Source organism: Gallinula chloropus, assembly GCF_964237585.1.
Source record: "Gallinula chloropus genome assembly, chromosome: 7".
NCBI classification, from domain to species: Eukaryota; Metazoa; Chordata; class Aves; order Gruiformes; family Rallidae; genus Gallinula; species Gallinula chloropus.
The window spans coordinates 16,972,530-16,995,757 of record NC_140092.1 but is presented as its reverse complement, the minus strand read 5'-3'; the positions used below and the strand labels follow the sequence as shown (position 1 = coordinate 16,995,757).

General features: G+C 41.7%; 1 protein-coding gene across 1 annotated transcript in view; it reads right to left on the bottom strand.

Moving 5' to 3' along the window:
- SLAIN2 (SLAIN motif family member 2) overlaps positions 1–22,730 on the bottom strand; it is a gene marked incomplete at its 5' end in the record, with an annotated part of 33,944 nt that extends 11,214 nt beyond the window's left edge. The window contains 6 exons of the mRNA XM_084266894.1: positions 915–1,052; positions 3,310–3,669; positions 7,394–7,555; positions 8,823–8,987; positions 12,342–12,490; positions 22,375–22,730. Coding sequence (XP_084123020.1) covers positions 915–1,052; positions 3,310–3,669; positions 7,394–7,555; positions 8,823–8,987; positions 12,342–12,490; positions 22,375–22,730 — 1,330 coding nt within the window. The remainder of the gene's footprint in view (positions 1–914; positions 1,053–3,309; positions 3,670–7,393; positions 7,556–8,822; positions 8,988–12,341; positions 12,491–22,374) is intronic.
- Between the last annotated feature and the right edge of the window lie 498 nt (positions 22,731–23,228).

The following is a 23,228-nucleotide window of genomic DNA, read 5'->3' as shown; positions in this document are numbered from 1 at the left end:
ATATAGTTTAATTCACAAATAATATCTTACATTTCCCATCAAATATTTAGATTACTGATGAACTTTTATTGTAGAACTTTCACAGTTCAACTCTCTATGTATATTAATATTCATACTGTGTTCTTGCCTTGAAATGTCACAGAGTTATTAATTCTGAAACTCGTTTTAAAATAGAATAGTCAGGAAACATTTAAACAAAAGGAACTGTCAATATTGATACATAAAGCAGCAGTGAATATTTCGTTTGATTTGCTTTGGCATCTTTAAGGTCACCATTTTTAAGAGATTTGTGAGATTAGCAGCGTTCTCTTATCAGTTCACTTTTGGACAAACTAGCAGCCACTAGACCAGCAGCAGACTAATGTGTTTTGTGGGACACAGGTTCATCCAAGCCTTTTCTAAGAAATACTGAGACTTAAAAAGAGTAACTAAAACCTGCTACTAAATATATAATTTCCAGGCAACAAAATAGAAGAAAGACTGCAAACAAGGGTTAAAACTTGCATGAATTCAAAAAAACCCAAACAATTAACATAATCAGGTAAGTATTAGTTTTTGTAACCTGAAAATAAAACTCAACAGTACAAAGCACTGTACCTTCTGTAAATTACAGAAAATAAATGGTTTCTGAAGTGTGTAACTAATGTATTTATGCTGTAGTACTTGTACCTATGCTGTTAGGAAACTGTGAGCAATATCATATCTTAGTAAGAGATCAGGAATTCTTTGAATATGCTCAGTACCAGATTTTGTGTACCAAAAAAAGCAGATTTTCACACAAGTGTGATTAAAAATCAAGATTAGCATCTCCAGTGTAACATGCAATGCTTCTCTTTGCCATGAAACTGGAACACAGCCGAGTACCATTATTTAATTCCGAGATGTACAACACAAGTGCCACTAGTGGTACTTACTGGCTGAGGCTTGAGGTTGAATGCGAGGTATTCCTCCGTTTGGCACTTGGAAGTTTGAGTCACTTCTACTGTTTTTCACAGACTCCGCTTGGATGTTCGATGTCCTGGACAGGTTTGGAAGACTACGCCTTAGTTTTTCTGTGTGAAACAATACAAAGATACCACATGTAGGCTGATGCCAGACAAACATCAGGTCATGGACACCCAGCTGAACCACAAATCTAAGTCACACACAACGTTAGCCACATACAACTACGCTACAGTTTCCACCCATGGTGAAAAAAGTCGAGCGTGGTGTGTATTGAAATTGAAACATATCTGGATTATGATTCCCTGGGTTTTGTTCTACCATTAGGGAAATAAAATAGGCAACCCCCATTTGCCATTTGGCGCACTTTTTTCAAATCTTTACCTAGAAAGTTATTGATAATATTGAATACTTGACTAAAGATTAGAAACACGCAGTAATTTTAGTCAATTTTTGGGACTACTTAGTCCCATATCAGCACATCAGACAACAAATAACAGTCATCCACTTGGAAACAAACTCACGCACGGCCTTCAAAGTTACTGAACTGCCCAGTTATGCTTCATCTTTCACATAATGACTTCATTTATCCAGCTAATAACGGTTCTTCAAGGGTCTAAAATTTGTACCATTGCTCATGGAATACAGAAATACGCCAACATGGAATACAGAAAGATGCCATTAAACATCTCTAAGTCTAATGACATTCTGTGCACCTCCAACCCATGCAGAGCAGGGTTGATGACATACTTTGGACAGAAGACTGCAGATACCTTGTCAGGATGAGTAGCCAACCTTTCCTGTATCCCTCTGCAGAATCAGAAGTACACTAACCATGCACAAGCACTGAAGATGAAAACAGAAGTGAGACTCTTTGTAGGCTGAATGTTCCTACAAGTGTACCTTCTGCACTCAGCAGTTTGCATTGCAGCTGGTACATTGCTAAACCCTGTCAACCAATTTTCCCTCTAACTATTCAAGAGAAAAAAAAAATCCAAACCAACATTTTTTGGCAGTTGATATATAAACTGAATATCCAAGCAACATTCAACTACATAATAATCACTGCAAGAGAATTCTTTGGAAGTGTTTCAGAAACACATGATCGTACACTCTATTTTGATCCCTCTGGTATGTGGTGCACCAGCTTTTGGTACCTTGCCGCTCATGGGATATTTTTGTTGTAACTCATCTAGCATGCATTAAGACTTTAATGAAACTCTAGAAAACAATGGGGAAGGAATTCTCAGCTAAGTCACACAATAGTAGATTAACTTTTGTGTAGTACATTGTCCTATACACCTAACACTTCCCCAAACCACTACTAGATAAGACAAATTAATCCTACCAAAGATATTCTTGAACAGCTAATTAAATTTGCAGGATCACCTCCCCAAAAAATTCTAGCTTAGTCCACTGACTTTCCCAATTAAAATTCAAAAATTTCTTAGTTAATGGAATTCTCTAAGTAGCACAGACCTCTCTGATAAGTTGGGTGAAAAGCACCCAGAACATAAACTGTTTAAAAATAAATTTCTAACATCATCTCTACTGCAGACACTTTGCATCCAGCTGATCTGAAAGATGAAGAAAATAAGCTGAATTCTTAATACCTACATGTATATTATTTCTGAATTTAAGATTTATTAAACTGCATTTGTTAAAATGCTTGTGAAGTTTCAGCCCAACTGAATTTCTGCCAGATTGCTACCAGGAAAAAGGACATTAAAGAAGGAAAATCATACAAGGATGTGTTATTTTGTTCTATGTCAATATAGTATAACTGCACCGAGTTTACTGCAAGGTTTATTTTTATTATGCAGCAGGTTGCACAGCTTTGTGGTATCTAAAGGCATGACTTCAGTACTAGTATTTTTAAGACAGCATTCATGCTCAAAGAGTTCAGAGTCCTGTGTGGCCAGAAAAAGAAGCATTCAGCTACCTCACAGGTTACGGCCATGCATAAATTACCATGTAACTCTTCTCTTACCACAGTTACTTTCTCTGTGTTTTATTTTGTCATCTGCAAGGCATAACCCTACTGGCAAGAGATAGTTTCCTTTGGGCTCTGCTTTATTCTAGTGCATTTGCCTGCCAAAGATACAACTCTGTCACCACAGAACTCAATTACACCCAGAGTGACAGAGTAACATCTAATGCAAATATAAGCTACCAACTCATCTGACTTAAGGGTTCCCCAGTAGAAATTTAGCTTTCCTTGCTCTGCTTTTTCTTCAACAGCTCTGTTGAAGAAACCTGAGATTAAGCCATGATGTTACACAGGCATATAGCACTGCACACTGACCAAAATCCTCTACAGGATCTACACAGCCACTTGTGCAATGAATTTGAGACACAGCTTTTTACCTTCACTTTTGACATTACTAGTCTGTAGATCTGTAGGGTGGCCTTGAAGCGAAAGACGAGGTTGCTGTAAACGGCTGATCATAGGCTGGGGTGACACTCTACTGTATTCTATGCTCCGAGCAGGTGACCGGGAGCGAGGTGAATTCCTTGGAGACTGTTTTGGTGAAGGCCAGGGAGAGCTGCGAGGTGATGGTGAGAACCTGTTAACAGCAGGATGCACCGTGTGATGCGTGCCATCTTCTTCATCTTCTAAACTCTGCGCATCGAGCTCCTGATCACTGAACGTGCCGCGCCTTGTGGAGTTGCAGGAAGAACCAGAGCTACGCCGAGAAGCAGTCGCTGCATACTCCTGCCGGAGGCCTGGCAACAGTAAGGAAGATCACTGTTTATTCGCCTCCAGCCCACAAACAGTTTAAACTAGAGACAGCACATACAAATATTCACCCAGTGCTCAACCTTACATTTGGCTCAACTTCACTCATTTCATTGGAGGCAGTAACTCTAGATTAGTACCAAAAAGTTATCTACCAGCTGATAGTGTCCTGCAATAAGAGGACTCCTCATTCCTTTTCCTATGACAGCAATCAACACAGGTATAAATGTGTTCTGTACTGGTTCATCTCCTCTCCCTGCCTAGACACTACCAACACAGGCTACACCTTAATTTTGTCATCATGTAGCATCCTGCAACAATTATAGCACCTACAATAAAATGTCTCTTGCAATGTGTTAGCAAAAGTAACAAAAGTCTATAAGCTACCTCTAGAGAAATTATTGTTGTGTTCTCTGAAGTGGGGTGCACAAAATAATCCACTGAGGTGCAAGAAGAAATCAAGCACAATACCTTAAAAATAGCATTTATTTAATCTTTATCTCATCCTTTTTATATTTCTATTTCTGTGTACACTTGTGTATTTTTTGTGTACGTAATACTAATAGAGTAGTAGGTGCAAATGATTTATTAAAAAAATACATATATTGCGGGTTTGTTTGGGGGTGTTTTTTCTGCTGATAGGAGTACATAAAGAAGGCTGGAGACCACTTAGGCAACTGCAATTACTACCACCTGCAATCTCAGAGGGAAAAATGTTAGGCAAAACTTCATCTAACCCTATAATTAAAGGCTCACATCTACCTATGTGCTTTTCTTCTCTTTTCTTTGCCATATCAACTTTACATTTGGGTGACATGGTTTAAGCATCAATGTCAACAATACCGGATTACATCTGGAAGGCACATATTTCCTGAGAAGACTGATGGCTGGCAGTAGTCTAGTCCAATAATCATCCTTTTAGCATATACTATATGCTACAAATTCATACTCTCTCTAGTATTTCTTTTGTCTACTGTTCCTGAAGAACACTTCTGCACAGCAACTTCATTTCCTTATCCAAGTTGGTAGGTGAGAATTAAAGGACAGGCTAGCATGGGTGATACTGTTGTGGGTAACTATTACAGGCCATCTGATCAAGAGGAAGAAGCTGATGAGGACTTCTACTGGCAGGTGATAGTAGCAGTCACAGGCCCTGGTTCTCACAGGGGATTTTAACTACCCAGGTGTTTGCTCACAGTCCAGGAGGTTCTTCCAGTGCATTGACAATAACTTCCTAATGTAAATGGTGGATGAGTCTACTAGGAGAGGAGCGCTGCTGGATCTTGTACTCACTAACGAGGAGGATCTGGTTGGAGTAATGAAGGTTGAGGGTAGACTTGGCTACAGCAACCATGAGATCGTGGAGGTCACAATCATATGTGGCGGGAAGACAGTATCAAGTAGGATCGCAACCCTGGACTTCATCAGGCCCAAATCTGGCCTCTTCAAGCCACTGGGGGAAATCCCAGAGGACAGGGTACTAGAAGGAAAAGGGGCTCAAGGTAGTTGGTCCATATTCAAGGACCACTTCTTCCAAGCTCGAGATCAGAGCATCCCAATGGGAAAGAAATCAAGAAAGGGAGGCAGAAGACCTATGTGGATAAACAGGGGACTGCTGGGTAAACTCAAGCCGAAGAAGATAGTCTACAGGTCACAGAAGGAGGGGTGGCCACTTGGGAGGAATGTAGGACTGTTGCCATGGCACGTAGGGCGGAAACTAGGAAAGCTAAGGCCTCTTTGGAATTAAACCTTGCAAGAGAGATCAAGGACATCAGAAATGGCTTCTTTGAATATACTACAGACAACACTAATGCTAGAGGCAACACAGGCCCTCTGCTGAATGAGGTGGGTGCCTTGGTGACTGAGGATAGTAAGAAAGTGCAGTTACTGGATGTCATCTTTGCCTCTGTCTGCACTGCTGGAGACAGTTTGCAGGAGCCCCAGATGGCTGAAGCCCCGGTGGAAGTCAGGATAAATGATGAGTCTGCCTCAGTTGATGAAGACTGGGTCAGGGATGAATTAAGACATCTGGACATCCATAAATCCATGGGTCCTGACGGGACCTGAGGGAGCTGGCAGAAGTCATTGTTAGGCTACTATCCATCATCTTTGCTAAGTGCTGGGAAACGGGAGAGGTGGCTGAGGACTGGAGGAAAGCAAATGTTACTCCAGTCTTCAAAAAGAGCAAGAAGGAGGACCTGGGTAATTACAAACCAGTCAGTCTCACTTCCATTCCTGGAAAGGTGATGGAACAACTTATCCTTGGTACTGTTTCTAGGCACATCAAGAATAAGAGGGTTATTAGGAGCATTCAACATGGTTTTATCAAGGGGAAATCACATTTGATTAATCTAATAGCCTTTTATGAGGATATAAGCAGGTGGATAGATGATGGTAGGGCAGTAGATGTGGTCTACCTTGATCTCAGTAGAGCATCTGACAGTCTCCCACAGCATCCTCATGGCTAAACTGAGGAAGTGTGGTCTGGAAGGTTGAGTAGTGAGGTGGATTGAGAGCTGGTTGAAGGGAAGCCAGTGAGTTTTGATCAATGGGACAGGGTCTAGCTGGAGGGCTGTATCTAGTGGTGTCCCTCAGGGGTCAGGACTGGGACCTGTACTATTCAATATATTCACTGATGACCTGGATGAGGAAACAGAGTGCACAGTCAGCAAGTTTGCTGATGACACAAAACTGGGAGGGGTAGCTGACACACCAGCAGGTTGTGCTGCCATTGAGCAAGACTCAGACAGGCTGGAGAATTGGGCGGGGAGAAGTTAAATGAGATTTAACAAGGGCAAGTGTAGGGTCTTGCATCTAGGGAAGATCCACCCCAGGTACAGGTATAAGTTGAGGACTGGCCTGTTGGGAGAGCAGCACAGGTGAGAGGGACCTGGGAGTTCTGGTGGACAGCAAGATGACCACGACCCAGCAATGTGCCCTCACGGTTAAGAAGTCGAATGGCATCCTGGGGTGTATTAGAAGGGGCATGGTTAGTAGGTCAAGAGAGGTCCTTTTCACCCTCTACTCTGCCCTGGTGAGACCTCACCTGGAATATTGTGTCCAGTTCTGGGCCCCTCAGTTCAAGAAGGACATAGAACTCCTTGAAAGAGTCCAGTGCAGGGCCACCAAGATGATTAAGGGAGTGGAACACCTTCCTTATGAGGAAAGGCTGAGGGAGCTGAGTCTCTTTAGCTTGGAGAAGACCGAGGGGTGACCTTATTAATGTTTCCAAATATGTAAAGGGCGAGAGTCAGGAGGATGGAGCCAGGCTCTTCTCAGTGATGGCCAGCAACAGGACAAGGGGCAAAGGATGCAAACTAGAGCACAGGAAGTTCCACGTGAATGTAAGGAGAAACTTTGACTGTGAGGGTGACAGAGCACTGGGTCAGGCTGCCCAGAGAGGTTGTGGAGTCTCCTTCTCTGGAGACATTTAAAACCCACCTGGGTGCATTCCTATGTGATTTAGTCTGGGTGATCCTGCTCGGGCAGGGGGGTTGAACTAGATGATCTTCCGAGGTACCTTCCAACTCCTAATGTTATGTGACTCCGGAGGCAGTTCTTAACCAGCCTTCGCAGAACTACATTTGTACATCCATAGTAAAATCTACACCCCTCCTTTGCCATTCCTGCTAAGCAAGTGCTACTGCAGTTCATCAGTAAAAAAGGGAAGATCAACTGCTCCACTGTGTTTTCAGGATCGGAAATACTTACTTTCTTCCTGCATTCGTGCTAAAATTTGCACATCTGTAACATCGTTTAGCTTGTAATTAGACCCAATAGAGTCTTCATCCATCTCTGATGCACTTAATTCACTGTCCAAAGATGACTGTGGACTTAGTGGAGGATTTCTATCTGCTGAACTTTTAAGATGACCTATAGAAAGAAAAAAAAGTAACAGGAAATTTTAAGAATAGGCAAGATATATTTTCTTTCTAGTGAAACAACCACCAATCTGAAAAGAGATTATCACTGAGACACTGAGTCTGACAGGCCACTTGATACATCTGATTGCAAACTTGGGCTGAAAATACAATTTACACAAGCAGAGCTTGGCTGTTACCTTCTAAGAACAATGATCTTATAAAGTTGCTTGTATCTCCTTCATTTGTTTTACCAGCATTATAATCTGGTGTACCTGTATCACACAGCTCTTAAAGAGCAACTGCATACCTGTTCCATTTGTGCTTTCATTCTTGTGTCTGCACACTACCCTTTTAAGACATAAATTTGTCTGTATCTTTATTGACCATAAGAACTTGCTGATCCAGTGAGTATAATTTTAGTTTGGAATGCTTAAAATACAGCTTCTCTGAAAATATCACCTGTTCTAGGTACACATCTTTGCTAAACTATAACATAGAAAAACTTTGCTGCCTTCTGCCTGACACCCAATTGCCAGTTACACTTAAATTTCCCTGTCCTGCAGGCAGATCTAGCATTGTAGCACAAAATGTACAGCAGAGTTACATAGATTAAAACAAAACCTGGGTAACAGCACTGGAGAATATGCTGCAGCACAGGCTGCTCTTTACCTGTCCACAGCAAGCTACATACAGTTGGGATTGTCAGTGCAATGTTTTTTCAGCTTCCCTGCCAGCTAACTTAAACTCAAGTATACAAAATAAGACAACATTCTGATTTCAGAGAAGAGATGTGTTCGAGGCATCAATTTTTCTGATGCAAAGTGTCTGTGGCGCAGCATAAAGGCAGAAAACATTGCCAGAAGTTAAGTGTTTACACTGATGACTGCAAAGCCTCAAATAATTCTTTAATACATGCTTCTTCCTTAGATTCTATTGTTCACATCTCAGAGATATTGATGGATACATTCCATATCAAGCATTTCAGTTAATAATTAGGAAGGAGTTGCAAAGACTTTACCTGACCTTTAAATACCTATGATGCAACATGGACATCCAGAGAACACATTTTAAACACATCATATGCCAGAAAGTCTGTAAAAAAGCTTTTCCTAAAAAACATTAAATACAGCATGATACAAACAACCTATGGAAGTCTGACAGGGTTTTGGTACTTTTCTTACTCTAGTTCAGCGCAAATGTAATCAATTTGAGCACTTGCTTTTGCACGGAAGAGGAGGAAGGGGAAGTGGAGAGACCAGACTCTCACACACACTTACCTGAGGTACCAGGAGGTATGAGCTGTTTCACTAAAGCAGATTTCACTGGTGTTGAGGACGGAGAGTTAAAGCCACTGCTGTAGGGACTGCTAGTATTTGGACTGTAGGAGCTTGCGTAACTGACTGCACTGAACGGACTGTTGTACAAACTCTGTCTCTTGAGAGCTGTATGAAAGAGGAGGAAAATTATAACCATATTTATACAATACCATATAACCTCAGTGTGATTTAATTACTACACAATTCAAGTAGAACATTTCCGTCACTGGCAAGTTTTTCACCTGACTTAATCTCCTAGATACAACCGTACTGTGGCAGGAGTGGAAGAGGAGGGCAAGACAAGACAACAAGAAGTATTTTCTTTGTAAAAAGATCTAAGACTACTACAACTGATCCCTTCAAGATATTCAATGTAGGCATTGGGAAGGAGGAGGGAAGCAGCTCAACAGGCAGTAGCAGCTAAGCTAAGGTAACGTGCATCCTATGCACAATTACATATAAACCAGGCACACCATGAGGTCTACTTCTCCAGAACTCACAGACCTGTCTGGATCACACAGCATTTCAACAGTAACCCCATGACTGGGGCCACAGAACTAAGCAATACCACCAAAGCAGCTCCCCAAAGCATACATTAAAATGAAAAAACTTTAAGCATGGCAAATCTTACTGTTTATATTTCGGGGTGCTGTGAAGCTGCTGGCCAGAATGAAGCTAGCTAATTATTCCTTTCTGCATACCTCCTGTTCTAGTGTTCTGTGATTATGCCAAAGTATTTTGAGATTAGCACCTGGCAAACATTTTCAGTATGATACCACAATTCCCCTAGTTGCCAGGTCTATGATTAGTATAGTTACTTAAATGACTATTCTGTTCAGAAATTCACATTTTATTTTAATATAATAAAAAAATGGAACTTCAATGGGGAAGCGGGAACAAAAGGAAATTTAGTCACTTGTGGTAAAATCAGTTCCTTTATCACTGAAAGTATTTTATGCCAAACAGAACTGTATTTGAACAAAGAACAAGTAAACTTGTAAAACTTTAAACTGAAAGTTAGAAATATAAAATTCATTACATCTAGATTAAGTTGCAGCTCACCTAGCTGCAAGAAACTAAACTCTCTTTAAGGCACAACAATATTGAAACTGTGAATATATTTATTAAAATGGACAAGAATAGGCCTGTCAAATGCATGCCAATACACTCAAGCAGTTCTAGAAACAACCCCCCCCACCAAAACACAATAACAAAAAAACCCCAACTCCCCCACAAAAGCAGAAATTATGGTATTTGAAAACTGTCATGTGACATTTTTGTCACTGAAAAAGGGCTTCAACTAGTGCAGCAATAAGCAGGCTACTGATAACACTGGATACAAAAAAGTAATTGAACTGTATCCTATTGTGCCAGAAACTTGACCATTTATTTATTTTTTTTTTTTAAAGGAAAAATCCTTTCATTCAGTCTAAGATTTGCCTTGCTTTCAGCAGCAAAACCTGCTTCAGCTCCTCCTCCCACCCTACTTTGCTTTTGGTCACTACCTCCTCAGTTCGTCAGAGGACAGAACAATGGGCATGCACTATTACCCAGCCTACTAAAATGGATTTAGGTTACAAACATCTAGAGTACTTTAACCGACAGTTAATATGACTAGCATTTTAATTTAGAGTGTTAGATGTTAGTGTTTAATTAGACAGCTATAGATAGAGGATGGAAAATTTATTTTTTAGCTTTCACCTCAAGTCTGAAGTGATATGCACTAATTTCAGCAATCCGTGAATTGCTCTGAGCAATGTGATCTAGTTAAAGGTGTCCCTGCTCACTGCAGGGGGGGTGGACTAGGTGACCTTTAAAGGTCCCTTCCAGCCTACCACATCTATGGTTCTATGAATTCAATGTATTCTTGAGGTACCTCCAGTTTGAGAGTGTCAGAAGGGCAATCTCCATTTCATTACAAAGCTCAGTTAACAAACCCAGCCCACTACAAGCCAACTGTATTCTATTTGACTCCGACAACTCCTTTGCTACCAAGTTCTGGCATTCACACAGGAACCCCCAAGCATCTATTTCAACTAAATTTTTGTTCTCATGCAAAAAAAACCCAAACTTTTCATCTCTTTCTGAAAATGACAGTAAAAAAGGCCTAAAACGTAATCCTGCATAACAGGGCTTTTTAAGTAGTATTTTAGAAATAGCACAAATTAGAAAACAATTGTACTACTATATAACCTTCAAAAAGCTCTCTGTACATATCCACAATGACAGAAAATATCTGATCACATACAGATTTCTTTAGATGAAAGACAGCATGCATTTGTAGCATATAACAAATATGCTTTGGTACATGATGAAACTTTATATGGTATAACAATTTTATCCTAGGTAATGTGAACTTGTACCTTCCTCACCATTGGATTCAAACCATTTTTCTGGCCTAGAATTCCTAACATTTTTCCACCAGGGATTTCCATAACCTAGGAAGACACTGCTATTTTTACAACTAGAGATATGGTCTTTATTAGGACAACATTAGTAAGACAGAAAACTTATTTTAACATTAAAATGATGCTATACTAGATGAAATGGCTTACAAAAGATTACACTTTAGCTTTCAAAACACCAGAAGGGAAGATTATCAATCAACATTTATATTTTAATGTAAGTTTTTCTTTTATAACATTCAGAAACAGTATGCAGCATCTAATTTATTTTAGTCAACATGTGGTTAAACTGTCCTTGAATCACTTTTGCTCTGGAAAATAGGGATAGAAAAAACTGAGTCCAGGGGACTCATGCTTATGCGGTTCAGAAGGATGCATGAGGTCCGAATTTTCCAAATGCTAGATACCTTATAATTATTTTTGTTATGATTAAGTGACAAATTTATTCTAGCTCTCCCAGTAGTAACTCAAACCAACCATTAGCAAAGCTAGCTAAATGTTGAAATAAAAATGCTGCCTCAGTAAAAACAGCAATAGGACCAAAGTTACTCTTTTCTAATCCTCTGCAACTAAATTAAATAAAAAACCCCCAAAACCATCTCTCCAGAAATTCTTCTGCCTGGTATTTCTCTGCTCCTGAGGATGTTTTCTTGATTTTAGACCACTATGTGGTGGAAGTCATGGTTTCCAGCCAACACGAAACGTACTCTTGCACTTTTCACCAGGTACTCAAGACATGGATGAGAGGTCTTTGCAGAAGAGACAAGAAAACCTCCAAGTTAAGAACACTGTTTCTTCCTGAAAACTTCTGACCAAACTGTAACTATGCAGGTAGTATTAAACTCTGAAATCATTACTGACAGTCTAATGCTTCCCTTCATTTTATTCCTACAGTCTACAAAACAATTGAATTAACTGGACTGTAGGAATGAATTACAGATTGCAAACCAAAAAGAAAACTTTAGACAGAGGTTAACAGTTATGAGAGGGTGAAATCCAGCATCTATTGGCTAACTCTGGCCCTGTTTCAGAATAAATCTGTACAAGCCAGTGGTGTCAGCAGGCAGGTACTCACCGGACATTGTCTGTTCCAGCCTGTGGATCAGCGACTTTTTAGCACATTCAATGTCAGGACTTGGGTAATCCAATACCTGCCTGCACCAAACTAAGGGACTGACGCATTTTTGTGCTGGATTCAGTTTCTTCTTTGGGGACATATATAACCTGAAAGGAGAAAAAAGACAAAAACCATCTGTGAAGACAGACAAAATGAGCATAAGGTCAGGCACGTAGCAAAATACCACACACTGTGCTATGTCCATTTTTATACTGTATCTACACCACAATCCCAAAGTATACAGAAGTCACAAATTTTACTTTTAATTATTTTGGGTAAGACTGATAACACATGGCTACCCCAGGACTTCCAGCAGGAAGTGATACTTATCCAGTGCTACATTCAGACATCCTGACTCACATGCCAGAAACAAAAATGTCTCCACTTTTCAGATACATCAGGTATATGAACAATTTCACTATGTCACAAATACAGAAATTTGGATTAATCTTTTAAGGTTTAAGTAATATTCACCTGAAAGAAGGAAACAAAGCACTATACAATATGCAACTTTTTGTTAAAGATGTAGCAAGTGATAAGCATAACAGACAAGGAATGGTGCTGAAGTGCACAGAACACACCTACTATTTTAGTATTCTTGAACAATAAACCTTTTACTTTTACTTACAAGTTATATCCTAGAACACTATCTTTTAGCTTTCCTTTGAACACAGAACATCTCTTGTCCTAAGCAGAGTTGAGAAACAATGAGACCATATTGTTCTTCAGGACATGCTGAGGCCTTTGTCAGCACCTCCATTCATTTATTTTAACATCAGCATTCCGAAGAGAAATATTCCAGTTTAAGGACTCCAGAAACTTAGTTGAAAATTTGTTTTCCCTCAACACACAAATTAAAGGAAAGTCCTGATCAATGACACAGTCAAAAATAAGGATATTTAAGCCTTATCTTTGGTCTAGAACCAGCTGTGAACTGCAAGACCTTAAGCTCTAGTCAGAGCTGTCACATACACAGAACTGGTTAAATGAGTGTTTCTTCTAGGAGTAGCGACAGACTTCTTACTCCAAGAGAAGTCTCCAGCGCTTGTATGCTACACACTGTAACCGAGGAACAGTTGCAGGCCCAGTCAGCCACGTTTCTACACAAATCAGACAAGCAAGTATTCTTGTTTCCTTTCTGCCAAAGGCAGCAACACAGAAGCTATTTCCCACAGTTCTATTAAGAGATTACTAGCTGATCCTTCTTCTGTAATTCTAGAACTTGAACTGAGTTTGGTTTATAAACAGCTTTAAAAGATTTCTTATTTTAATTACTACCCTTCAGAAGTGACCTTTAAAAAAAGCTTCCCAAGAAGCATGCTTACAAAACCACCACAAATCTCACCCAGAACACTAATCACTTTGTTTAGAGCATGTTCTGAAGCACTCTTCCTCTCAAACACTGAAATTAAAAAGCTGTATTTGCAAATGCAGACGAGAGGCTTCTTATTAGCTGCCAGGTCTTCAAACAAAATTGAAGCTGTTTCTAACAATGCAAGTAGCCAACAGACTAGGACATACCACAGTCCATGTGGCTTACCGTCTGGCCAGTTATCATGCTGATGGTTAAAACTGATTTTGTAGGAATCCTTACAATCTTCACAAGTACTCTACCCTCAAGAAAAGCTAAGAGCCCATCACACATTTACAGCCCTGAAGATCACTGGAAAGCACAAGAATCACTAATCTTTTTACAGTTCTATGTAAACAGTTACACAAATTGCAGTGCTCTCTGATTATGTGCACATAGTTAAAACCAGCATTTAACATTTACTAGCTCTCTAAAACTGAAAATTTACTGTCTTCATAGCATTTATCTGCCAGTGCTCTTTTCTATCCTAAAGCATGTTTACCCAATACAAAGACATGTCAAAGGCAACAAAGTCAAGTTTCGTGCTCTACAGGCTAGACTAGCTCCCTGGGTAGCTGACATGCCTTGCTGTGTTTGAGAAGTTCCATGCACATTCAAAGTGTTTACAATAATATCTGGTATAATGGGGAAGAAATTTAAAGTGTATGTCCTCTTTCAAAGACACACAAAAGGGATCTATTGAAACAAAACTACAAGACTAATAAAAATGGCACCTGGTATTTTAAGTTCCAACACATTCTTCTCTGCAGTTTCCAGTTGCTGCATTTGTTTCACAAGTAGTTTATTTCCTGAAGCAATCCAGGCTCTCTCAGCTGCCACTTTTCCACATCCCTTCCTAGCCATATACTACAGATTCTCCTAGACCTTTCCATACAGCCTTTTCTTCCTTTAACAGCCTTTGTTTCACATCTTACGTTTCAAGAAGAGACAGAACTTCAGAAGATAGGCATTTCACACAACTCCACCACCTCATGACAAACACATGTGCATCAATACAGTACACAACTCATTCAGGAAAGTTTCTTGCACATCATACAAGTATGAAAGTTCATTATTATAAACCAGCAATCTTAATTCTCCATCTGATGAAGAACTGACTCAAGTTTTGAAACTGATGTAATTCTACTTGCTTTGCCCAATTTGGATTAAAAAAGGACCATGGGCAAGGCTAAGGATTGGACTGATGCTTCTACTATCTCCTCCCCTCTTCCCAACAGGAGTAAGGGAAAAAGAACTGAAAGGAGATTATGAAGCATGCACAAATAACTTCATACAGCTAAGCAATATGCTTTGTCAAACTACTGTTTGACCCAAACCATACAGGTTGTCCATAGCTGAAGAGCTTTCCACAAGAGATTTATTCCCAGTTGTACCTGTTAATGCATACTACAGCAGCGCAACAGCACTGACTGGCAGCACAGCAACTTCAGGATTGAAGATTAGCAGCATGACCTCATACATCTTTGAACACTACTAAATCACTTTCTCAAAACAGGAAGTTGACAACAACTGAGGAAGCTGACAGCTTACAGTTACCATCCATACTACAAATGTTAACACACCAGGTCAATCTACGTAGAGTACAGACTCTATGCTTCAGTGGGACATGGCCAAGAAAAAAACCCTCCAAACAACAGTATAGAAAAAGCAGCTCAGATGTATTTTGAAACATTAATAAGCCCAGACACTGTGATTCTCCTGCACATAGGGACATTCCCTTTCTTCAGCTGTCACTAGTCAACTATGCCATAGCAGCACCGATCTGAAGCAGCCAAGGGCTCTACTGATTAGTTCCAGGAAGACGCAGCACGAAAAGGGCAGAGCTTTTGTGGAGAGACTGCTGTCACCATAAGCTTACATGATCATGTCAGCTGGATGGGGCAAACTGCAGCGTGTTGTGCTAGGACACAGAGGAGCTGGAAAAGGCTTTGAAGAGAACACAACATCGAGGTAGGAATGGGGTATCTACATAGGGATTACCTCACCTGAGGAACACCTCCCAGTGCATTAAAATACAAAAGCCTAGTTGCCACAAGCATGAAATCAGAAGCCAAGATTCTAATCAGGAAGAAAGGAAGTCTTTGTACCAGAATCCTCCCACTGCTTCGGTACAAGAGCGTAAGGAAAACCATGCAGATGAACATGAAGTCACTGATCTGAATTAAAAAGAAATTGGCAAGTGGAAGGAACTTGAGTTAAGGCTTGTTTATTTTAGCCACATTCATTTTAAGGGAAAACCGGCAGGTACAAGAAAGGCAATGAAACAAGAGAGCAAAAAAAAACATTGCAGACAAAAGCAGAATAGAGAAAGCAATTTGAAGAGATGATGGGAAGAAAAAATACAAATCAAAGGCAGGATCATTAAGAAACACAGAATCTCCTGAGCTGGAAGGAACCCATAAGGATTGTCAAGTCCAAATCCTGACTCCACACAGGCCCAGCCAAGTCAGAGCATGGGACTGAGTGCATCATCCAGATGCTTCTTGAACACAATCAGGCATGGTGATGTGACCACTTCCCTGGGGAGCCTGTTCCAGTGACAACCACCATCTTAGTAAAGAGCCTCTTCCGAATACCCAACCTAAACCTCCCCTATCACAGCTTCATGCCATTCCCTTGGGTTCTATCACTGGTCACCAAAAAGAGAAGGCTTCACTCCCCCTCATCAGGAAGCCACAGACTGCAATGAGGTCTCCCCTCAGCCTCCTCTTCCCCAGGCTGAACAAACCAAGGGACTTCATCCTCTCCTCATAAGACTTTCCCCTCCAGACCCTTCACTATCCTCATTGCCCTCCTCTGGGCACTCTCCAATATTTTTATGTCCTTTATGCACACAGCACTCAAGGTGAGGTGGCACCATCACTTCAGAGCGGGACAGTCACCTCCCGGACCAGGAAAAATTCCTCTAAAATACAGGAAGGAAATCCCACAAGGAATATCTACTGAAAATAAATACATCAGAAACAGTAACACTGGAGAGTTTTGGAAACTGACACTGTCGAATCTAAAACTTTCAGGAAATCCAATCTGGAGCAATTTAAATAAATTAAAGTTTAAGTTGAATTTTGAACAAACAGCTACAGGTAAAGATCTGAAGATAATCTCTGGATGTGAAGAAAAAAAAATAAGTCCAAAACCTAAATGACATCCCTCTTTACTTCTCCCCTACTCCTGCAAAGTTTCTATCCTGCAGTTGTAACTGACAGAGACACTAATTACTGACTTGTAGGTGTGTTTAGCTGAATACTTAGGAGAGATACACAAGTTACAGCAGACTCCAGGTCTCTCAGAAATAAGGACGAGTACTACAAAAATGCTTTGACAATCTCATTCATCTTAAAGTGGCACATCCCAACTACACCATACCATTTTCATGTAGAATTGAGAGCATTCAGAGAGGTTGCAAAGTGCAACTGGGAACACAACTACCTTCCTGTCACCAACAATTAAAGATAGTTAGTTGTGCCCTGCCTAGCTGCTAGAAATTACAGCCATAATTCATTTCCTCATCTCAAAATAACATGTTGCTGTCTAAAAGGGCTGTTATAGAATGGGAACAGGGGCCTTCAAAACCTTGGAAGGTGAGCATAACACCATCATCCTTAGAACTGTCACATAAACACAATTTGAGATGCTTTTCAGAAAGAAATCTGTTAGAGCTCTAACAGGGTACTGCTGATACTTACATGGAATAGAGAAAAGTTGAGAAGTTCTGTGGCCTATTAAATGTGTTACAAAATAAAAGTCTGTTTAGTTACTAAGCTTGAGAGCTCTACCAGCACCTACAAAAAGTAAAAGTGTGAATTATGCCTAGACAAGATACAATTATGAGGTAAATTTCACAAATACCATCAGGACAATAAAAATTTGCATTGAAGTTCTCATAATATCAAAATAACAAACCTGTTTAAAGGCCATAAATATCACACAAGAAGTTAGAAATGGGAAGAAGTTTTTTCTATGGTCCTTAAGCAATTTTTTCACCACAGACATATCTCATAGGCGTTAATCAAGTATTATCTGATGTTACACCAGTTGTTTCACTTGGCAAACTGGTAGCTTTCTTCCTAGTTTGAGAGGCCATTATCTGAATTTGCTTTAAAAACCCTGCTTTAAATCAGACTGACATTTAATCTGCCACAAAATGAAAAGCATCAATAGCTCTTTTACTTAGGTCACAGGGCAGGAATTGATCAGAACCTGTCCAATTTCCAAGAGGCCTAAACCACATTCACACAATGCCATTTTAGCAGCTGAAGGGGAAATGCTGCAGTGTAATTACAGCAATGGGAGTTCATTCAGGTGCAGGTCTGTCCTAAAACACCCTACACTTCACTAGCTCACTCTGGCAAACTATAGGGTTCCAAATCAAAAGTTAGTGCTCAAGGGACATCAAGCAGTGTGAGCTGAAAGACAATCATTACCGATGACAATCATGCTTTCATCCTCTGTATCTCAAAACAGCCACTTAGACAACTAACTGGAAGGGATGACTAGAACTAAGTGTCAACCATTAAAAATAGGTGCCAATTTAATACAAACAGCTGCTGAATGAGGTGGTGTATAACAGTAAGAGTACTTCCTTTTCATTTTAACTGAACAGGGTACCAAAACAATATGAGGTCTTCACAAGCACTAAAAATATTACTGTGGACTACTAACATGAATATAAACAACCCACCAGTAATTTCACTCTAAAACAGAGTAACCAGCTTTAGTTTGCAAATAAAGTCAGTCAGCTGTTTGCTATTTCAGCCCTGTCAAGGAGACTTTAAACTGCAGTGACATGAAAACACTGATAAATGTGAGGCTTGCTCTTACAGCACTGATTTAAAGAGGACGCAACTGTTCTGAAGTTTAGTGAGCAGTTATAGGTGCTCTATACACTTCAATTTATATACTGCATATAAATTCTGAATAAAGAGCACTATGTGTTTTCCTCATTTAAAAGAGAGCTCCTCAGAAAGTTTAGTTAAGTGTGATAAGTTGCCACAAAGCAAGATACAGTGGGTTCACTGCACATTAACTAATCTGCAGTAATTGCCCACGTGTGCACACTTAACCTGCAATAAACTTGAGACAGCTCACTTTTTAAAAGCAGCATAGCAAGCCACCTTGTGTACTGTTACCAAGTTGTCATGAATGTGCCACACACCCACACCCAACCTTAACCAGCGAGTCAGGCAAGAAACTGCATGTATACCTCATCCTGCCTCTTTGAAGATTTCTCCACTCCAGTCCCCCCCACCCCGTTCCTAAACTTTTGTCTTTTTAATTATGTAATAAAAAAGGGCTGTTCAGATTGACATTTGAAAAAAACTAAATTTGACCCAATCTGGTTCAAGAACAGCTAAAGAACAAGTATAAAATGGATTACCAAAGTCATTGGTAACGTCTCCAGGATGTAATTAGCAGGCCTAAAGCAAAGTCTCCATGGAACTTTGTACAGCTCAGTGCTGTGTACATGTGCCTACGTGCCTATCTGCAACCTTCAGTACCCTATTAGGGAGAAAGTTTCAGCGTATTAAATAGGATTCAGAAGCACTGAAATATGTTTTAACAATTTACCATAGGATCTGAAGATTGGCTCACGTGCCAAACTGTTTAAAACATAAAACATACCTGGATTTAACTAACCACAGTGAAGAAAAACAAGCAAAAATATAAGCAGTCCCAAAGTTCACTAATCCTGTAATGCTATTTTAATAGCTAACACTGCTATTAAAGCAGCGGTATCCAAGTTCTTTTCACTTGTTAGTGACTTAGGCTAGTTCTACCTTCTCATTTCATTTTTCACTATGCATTTCTGTCCTCTGTGGACTTAGCTAAAAGCATTTAAAGAATTAGAACTTAAATAATGAGCTGATCAAACCGTAGATTTAGAAAGCCAACCTGCCATATTCCAGCATCAATTTCAGTCACAGTATCAATTGTTCCATCTTAAATTCACAGCCAAACTTCACAGGCACTAATCCCATACAAGCACTGCATGTAAAACATTGTAATTTTAGCAGTGAAGAAGACTTTTTCTTCTGCCATTGCAAGGCTGCAAGCAGTTTCATAATGGAGTATATGAATACATGGACTGGACACACCCCCACCCCCCCCATAATACACAAAGCAGAGAGAAGAACAGAGATAGCCAGCACCTTTCATCACCTCTTATCTCCCATAGCAAGGTCTTTCTGAAATCAAAAGTAAATAAATATAACATTCACTACATAGACAACCAAAACAAGTAAGATGAATCAACTTTTTATGTACAAACTGTGATTTAAATTCAGCTTCTTTCCACATGAAGTTTCCTCAACTGGTAAGTGGTCTTTGATTCCTACAGTGGTATAATCCCATAGTTTAAACAGGATTTTGGGTTAAGCAGCAGTGATCCAAATCCATTTGAAACTGAAAGAGTTCGCATGCAATTTGAATTTCATAGAGTACATTTCACCCTTTCAGTTGATTCATTATTTTTTGAGTGACCTTGCATGACTGAGGCCTTAAGAGGCCTTATATGAACAGTTTAAGAGAGAAATCCACTTACACCACCACTATTTTCACTGGGTTGTCGCTTTTTGATTGCTCCACTAGACCTCTGAACATTTCCAACTTCATTTAGAGCAACAACCTCCATTCATCAAATGCACAAACATAAAGTTACTCTACCTTCACAAGAAAAAAGAAAAAGGGCTTAGAGTATTTACTGTCTCAATGCTTGAATTAAATGGTGTTCAGAAATTCCAGGAGTTTGATTTCAATTTTTATAGAGGAATTGGTGTGTGGGGGAATCATCAACCTAGCCACTTTAGGAGTATATTAAACTACAGCATGGAAAGACAAAGTTATTTAATCACAAAGACATATTCCTTGCTATGTATGACAAGTAGGTTTTCAAAACTGCTCTTTCCTAGGTGTATGCGTTTTGTGTCTCAGTCATTGTCCCATGTCTGAGACTGAAAATTAGTATTACAGTTAGAAAGTATTAGGAAAGGCATTAAGATGCATAACAGACTGCATTTAAGCTTTGCTGTCTTTTGAGGACTGAAGCTTGCATAGAAACATGACTGAAGCCACAGCAGCAGCGTAAGTAATATGCCAAACACCTGACACCAGCATGAGCAGCGCTCAGTGAACTATGACACCTGCCCATGAGTGTCCAGAATGGCATCAACAGAAACACAGCACTTGCACTGTCACCACATGCTCTGTTGAGACATCAGCTTTCACCAAAGTGATGCATTACACTGCCCATTATTTAGGGTGAACATATACAATGATAAACACCTGTTGTCACCAGATTTCACGACATTCACAAGCTTGGCTTTCCCACTCCAAACTTACTGTGCCTATTTAGTATATTCTATTCCCCTTACGTGCTATAAACCAGTAGATTACAAGGCATAAGCTGAGAATTAAGAGTATCTGCCTTGCACAGACTGGTACATGGATGTCTTGTGTTAATTTATGTTGGATGAGAATAAACTTACACTCTCATACTTCTCCAGTGGAGCGGGCTGGATGTCAGGCAAATGACTTCTCCAAGGAAGTGCCTCCTCCCTGAGCAACTAAAACATTGCTCATGCATGGAATCATTCCAGCATTTTTAAAGGTGGTTCCAATTCTGAAAGGCATATTTGTTTTTTCAAACATGTCTGCACGTTCACTCCAGAAAGAGACCTTTGTAGATGAACCTACGACCAGTTCAGACCCAAGTCAGGCTGCTTTCATTATGCTTTTCCTCCCTGCACATGCTTCCCTTACATCTCTCTGTTGACACTGTGCTCCTCCCCACTACTTCTTGTGTAGCTCTAATGCTGCTACTCTACTAGTCTCACAGGAAGCCTCAAAAAAGACAGATGGAGAACAGCATGATGTTAACAGAGATCAAACCTTCTTGATTCTCAGTAGAAGCTCATCCAAGTATAATAAAGACAAGTTGAACACCTGCAGGTGTTTCTGCTAGAGCAGCAGGATAAGCAGGCCACTTAAAAAGAGAGAAACCACCTAAGGTAAACTGTGGTCCTACATTGTTAGCAACGAACGAAAACACCTAAATGACAACACATTTATGACATGAAGGAGTATGCTACATTAGCTGCCTTCACAGCTGAAAGCTTAAAACATGTTCCATGCACGTTTGAAGAGCACAACAGTACCTGTGGGCTAATTATGCCCTACCCCAGAAATTTTCCACAAGTTTCTCAACACCTCCACCCCTTCCGAACTTGTGGAAACACTGACAACAGATTTTGCGGCCAACTGGAGCCTGCTCCAGTCTCCAGGTGACCCGAAGTAATAGTCTCACCGCGGCCCAACAGCAGCAGAGCTGCAGGCCTCCAGGGAAGTGCGATGTGATGTGCAGAAACGAAAACACCCTTCCCTTGTCGGCTTCAGCACGTCTGGGAGAGCTAATCCCCTCATCCAGCCCCAGAGGGCGAGGCTGCCTCCCTACACAAAGCCCCGAGACCATCTCCGACACCAGGCACACGTCTGGAAACGGCCCCTTCCTACCGGAGACGGCGAGTAAGGGGAGAACGGTGCCCTCCCCGCCTCCCGGCAGCGGGGGACGGCAAAGACGGGCGCCGCCACCCTATCCCCCCCCACCCCCGGCCGCCTCCTCACCAGCCGGTCTCGTCCTCCTCGCAGCCGGCCAACCGCTCCAGCTCCTCCGGCCTGAGCGGCGCCGCGTCGTCCAGGAGGCTGTTGCCCTCCTCGCCGGTCGCGCCGCCGCCGGACTCCTCGAGGGGCGGCCGCCGGGCGGTGGCCCTAGGACTGAGGCAGCGGCCGTCGGGCGGGGAGACGGCGGGGGGCGACGGGGAGGGCCCGCCGCTCAGAAGCCGCTTGGGGCTGGCGGGAGCGGCGGTCAGAGCGCCGTGGCGGCTGCGGAGCTGCTCATTCTGCTTCTCCAGCTTCTTCACCAGCTCCTGTAGCTTCCGCACCTCCGCGTCCGCGCTCACGCCCGAGCCGACGTCCTCCATGGCGCCCGCCGGCAGAGGGGCGGCTGCGCGGGGAAAGGCGGCCGCGCCGCCCCGTCTACATGGCCGGGCGTCCCGCGGCGGGGGAGGGCTGCGGCGGGGCGGAGCGGACCGCGGGCGCTGCTGCTGCTGCCGCCGCCGCCTCCTCAGCGGCGCTAGCGGGCCGTAGGAGGAGCGAAGAGCGCGTATCCGGCGGCCGCCATCTTGCCACCTCCCCCGTCCCACAGCCCTAACGTCACATGCGTAACCCGGAAACGTCACCACTCACGCTCCCTGCTTCTCCTGAGGTGACGTCGCCGGGGCGGGGTTCCTCCCCGCCGCTGGGGGGTTAAGGCTGTGGGCTGGCGCTGGAGCGCAGCTGTGTGCGTCTTCAGGGTTCTGTCAGGGGACGGTCCTGCCTCACGCCGCCTGGCGCCGGGTGAGGGACACCTCCGGAAGCCTCGCTCCTGAGAGGACGGCCCGGCCCGGCCACCGGTCGCGTCTCTTGGGGGGCGCAGGTCC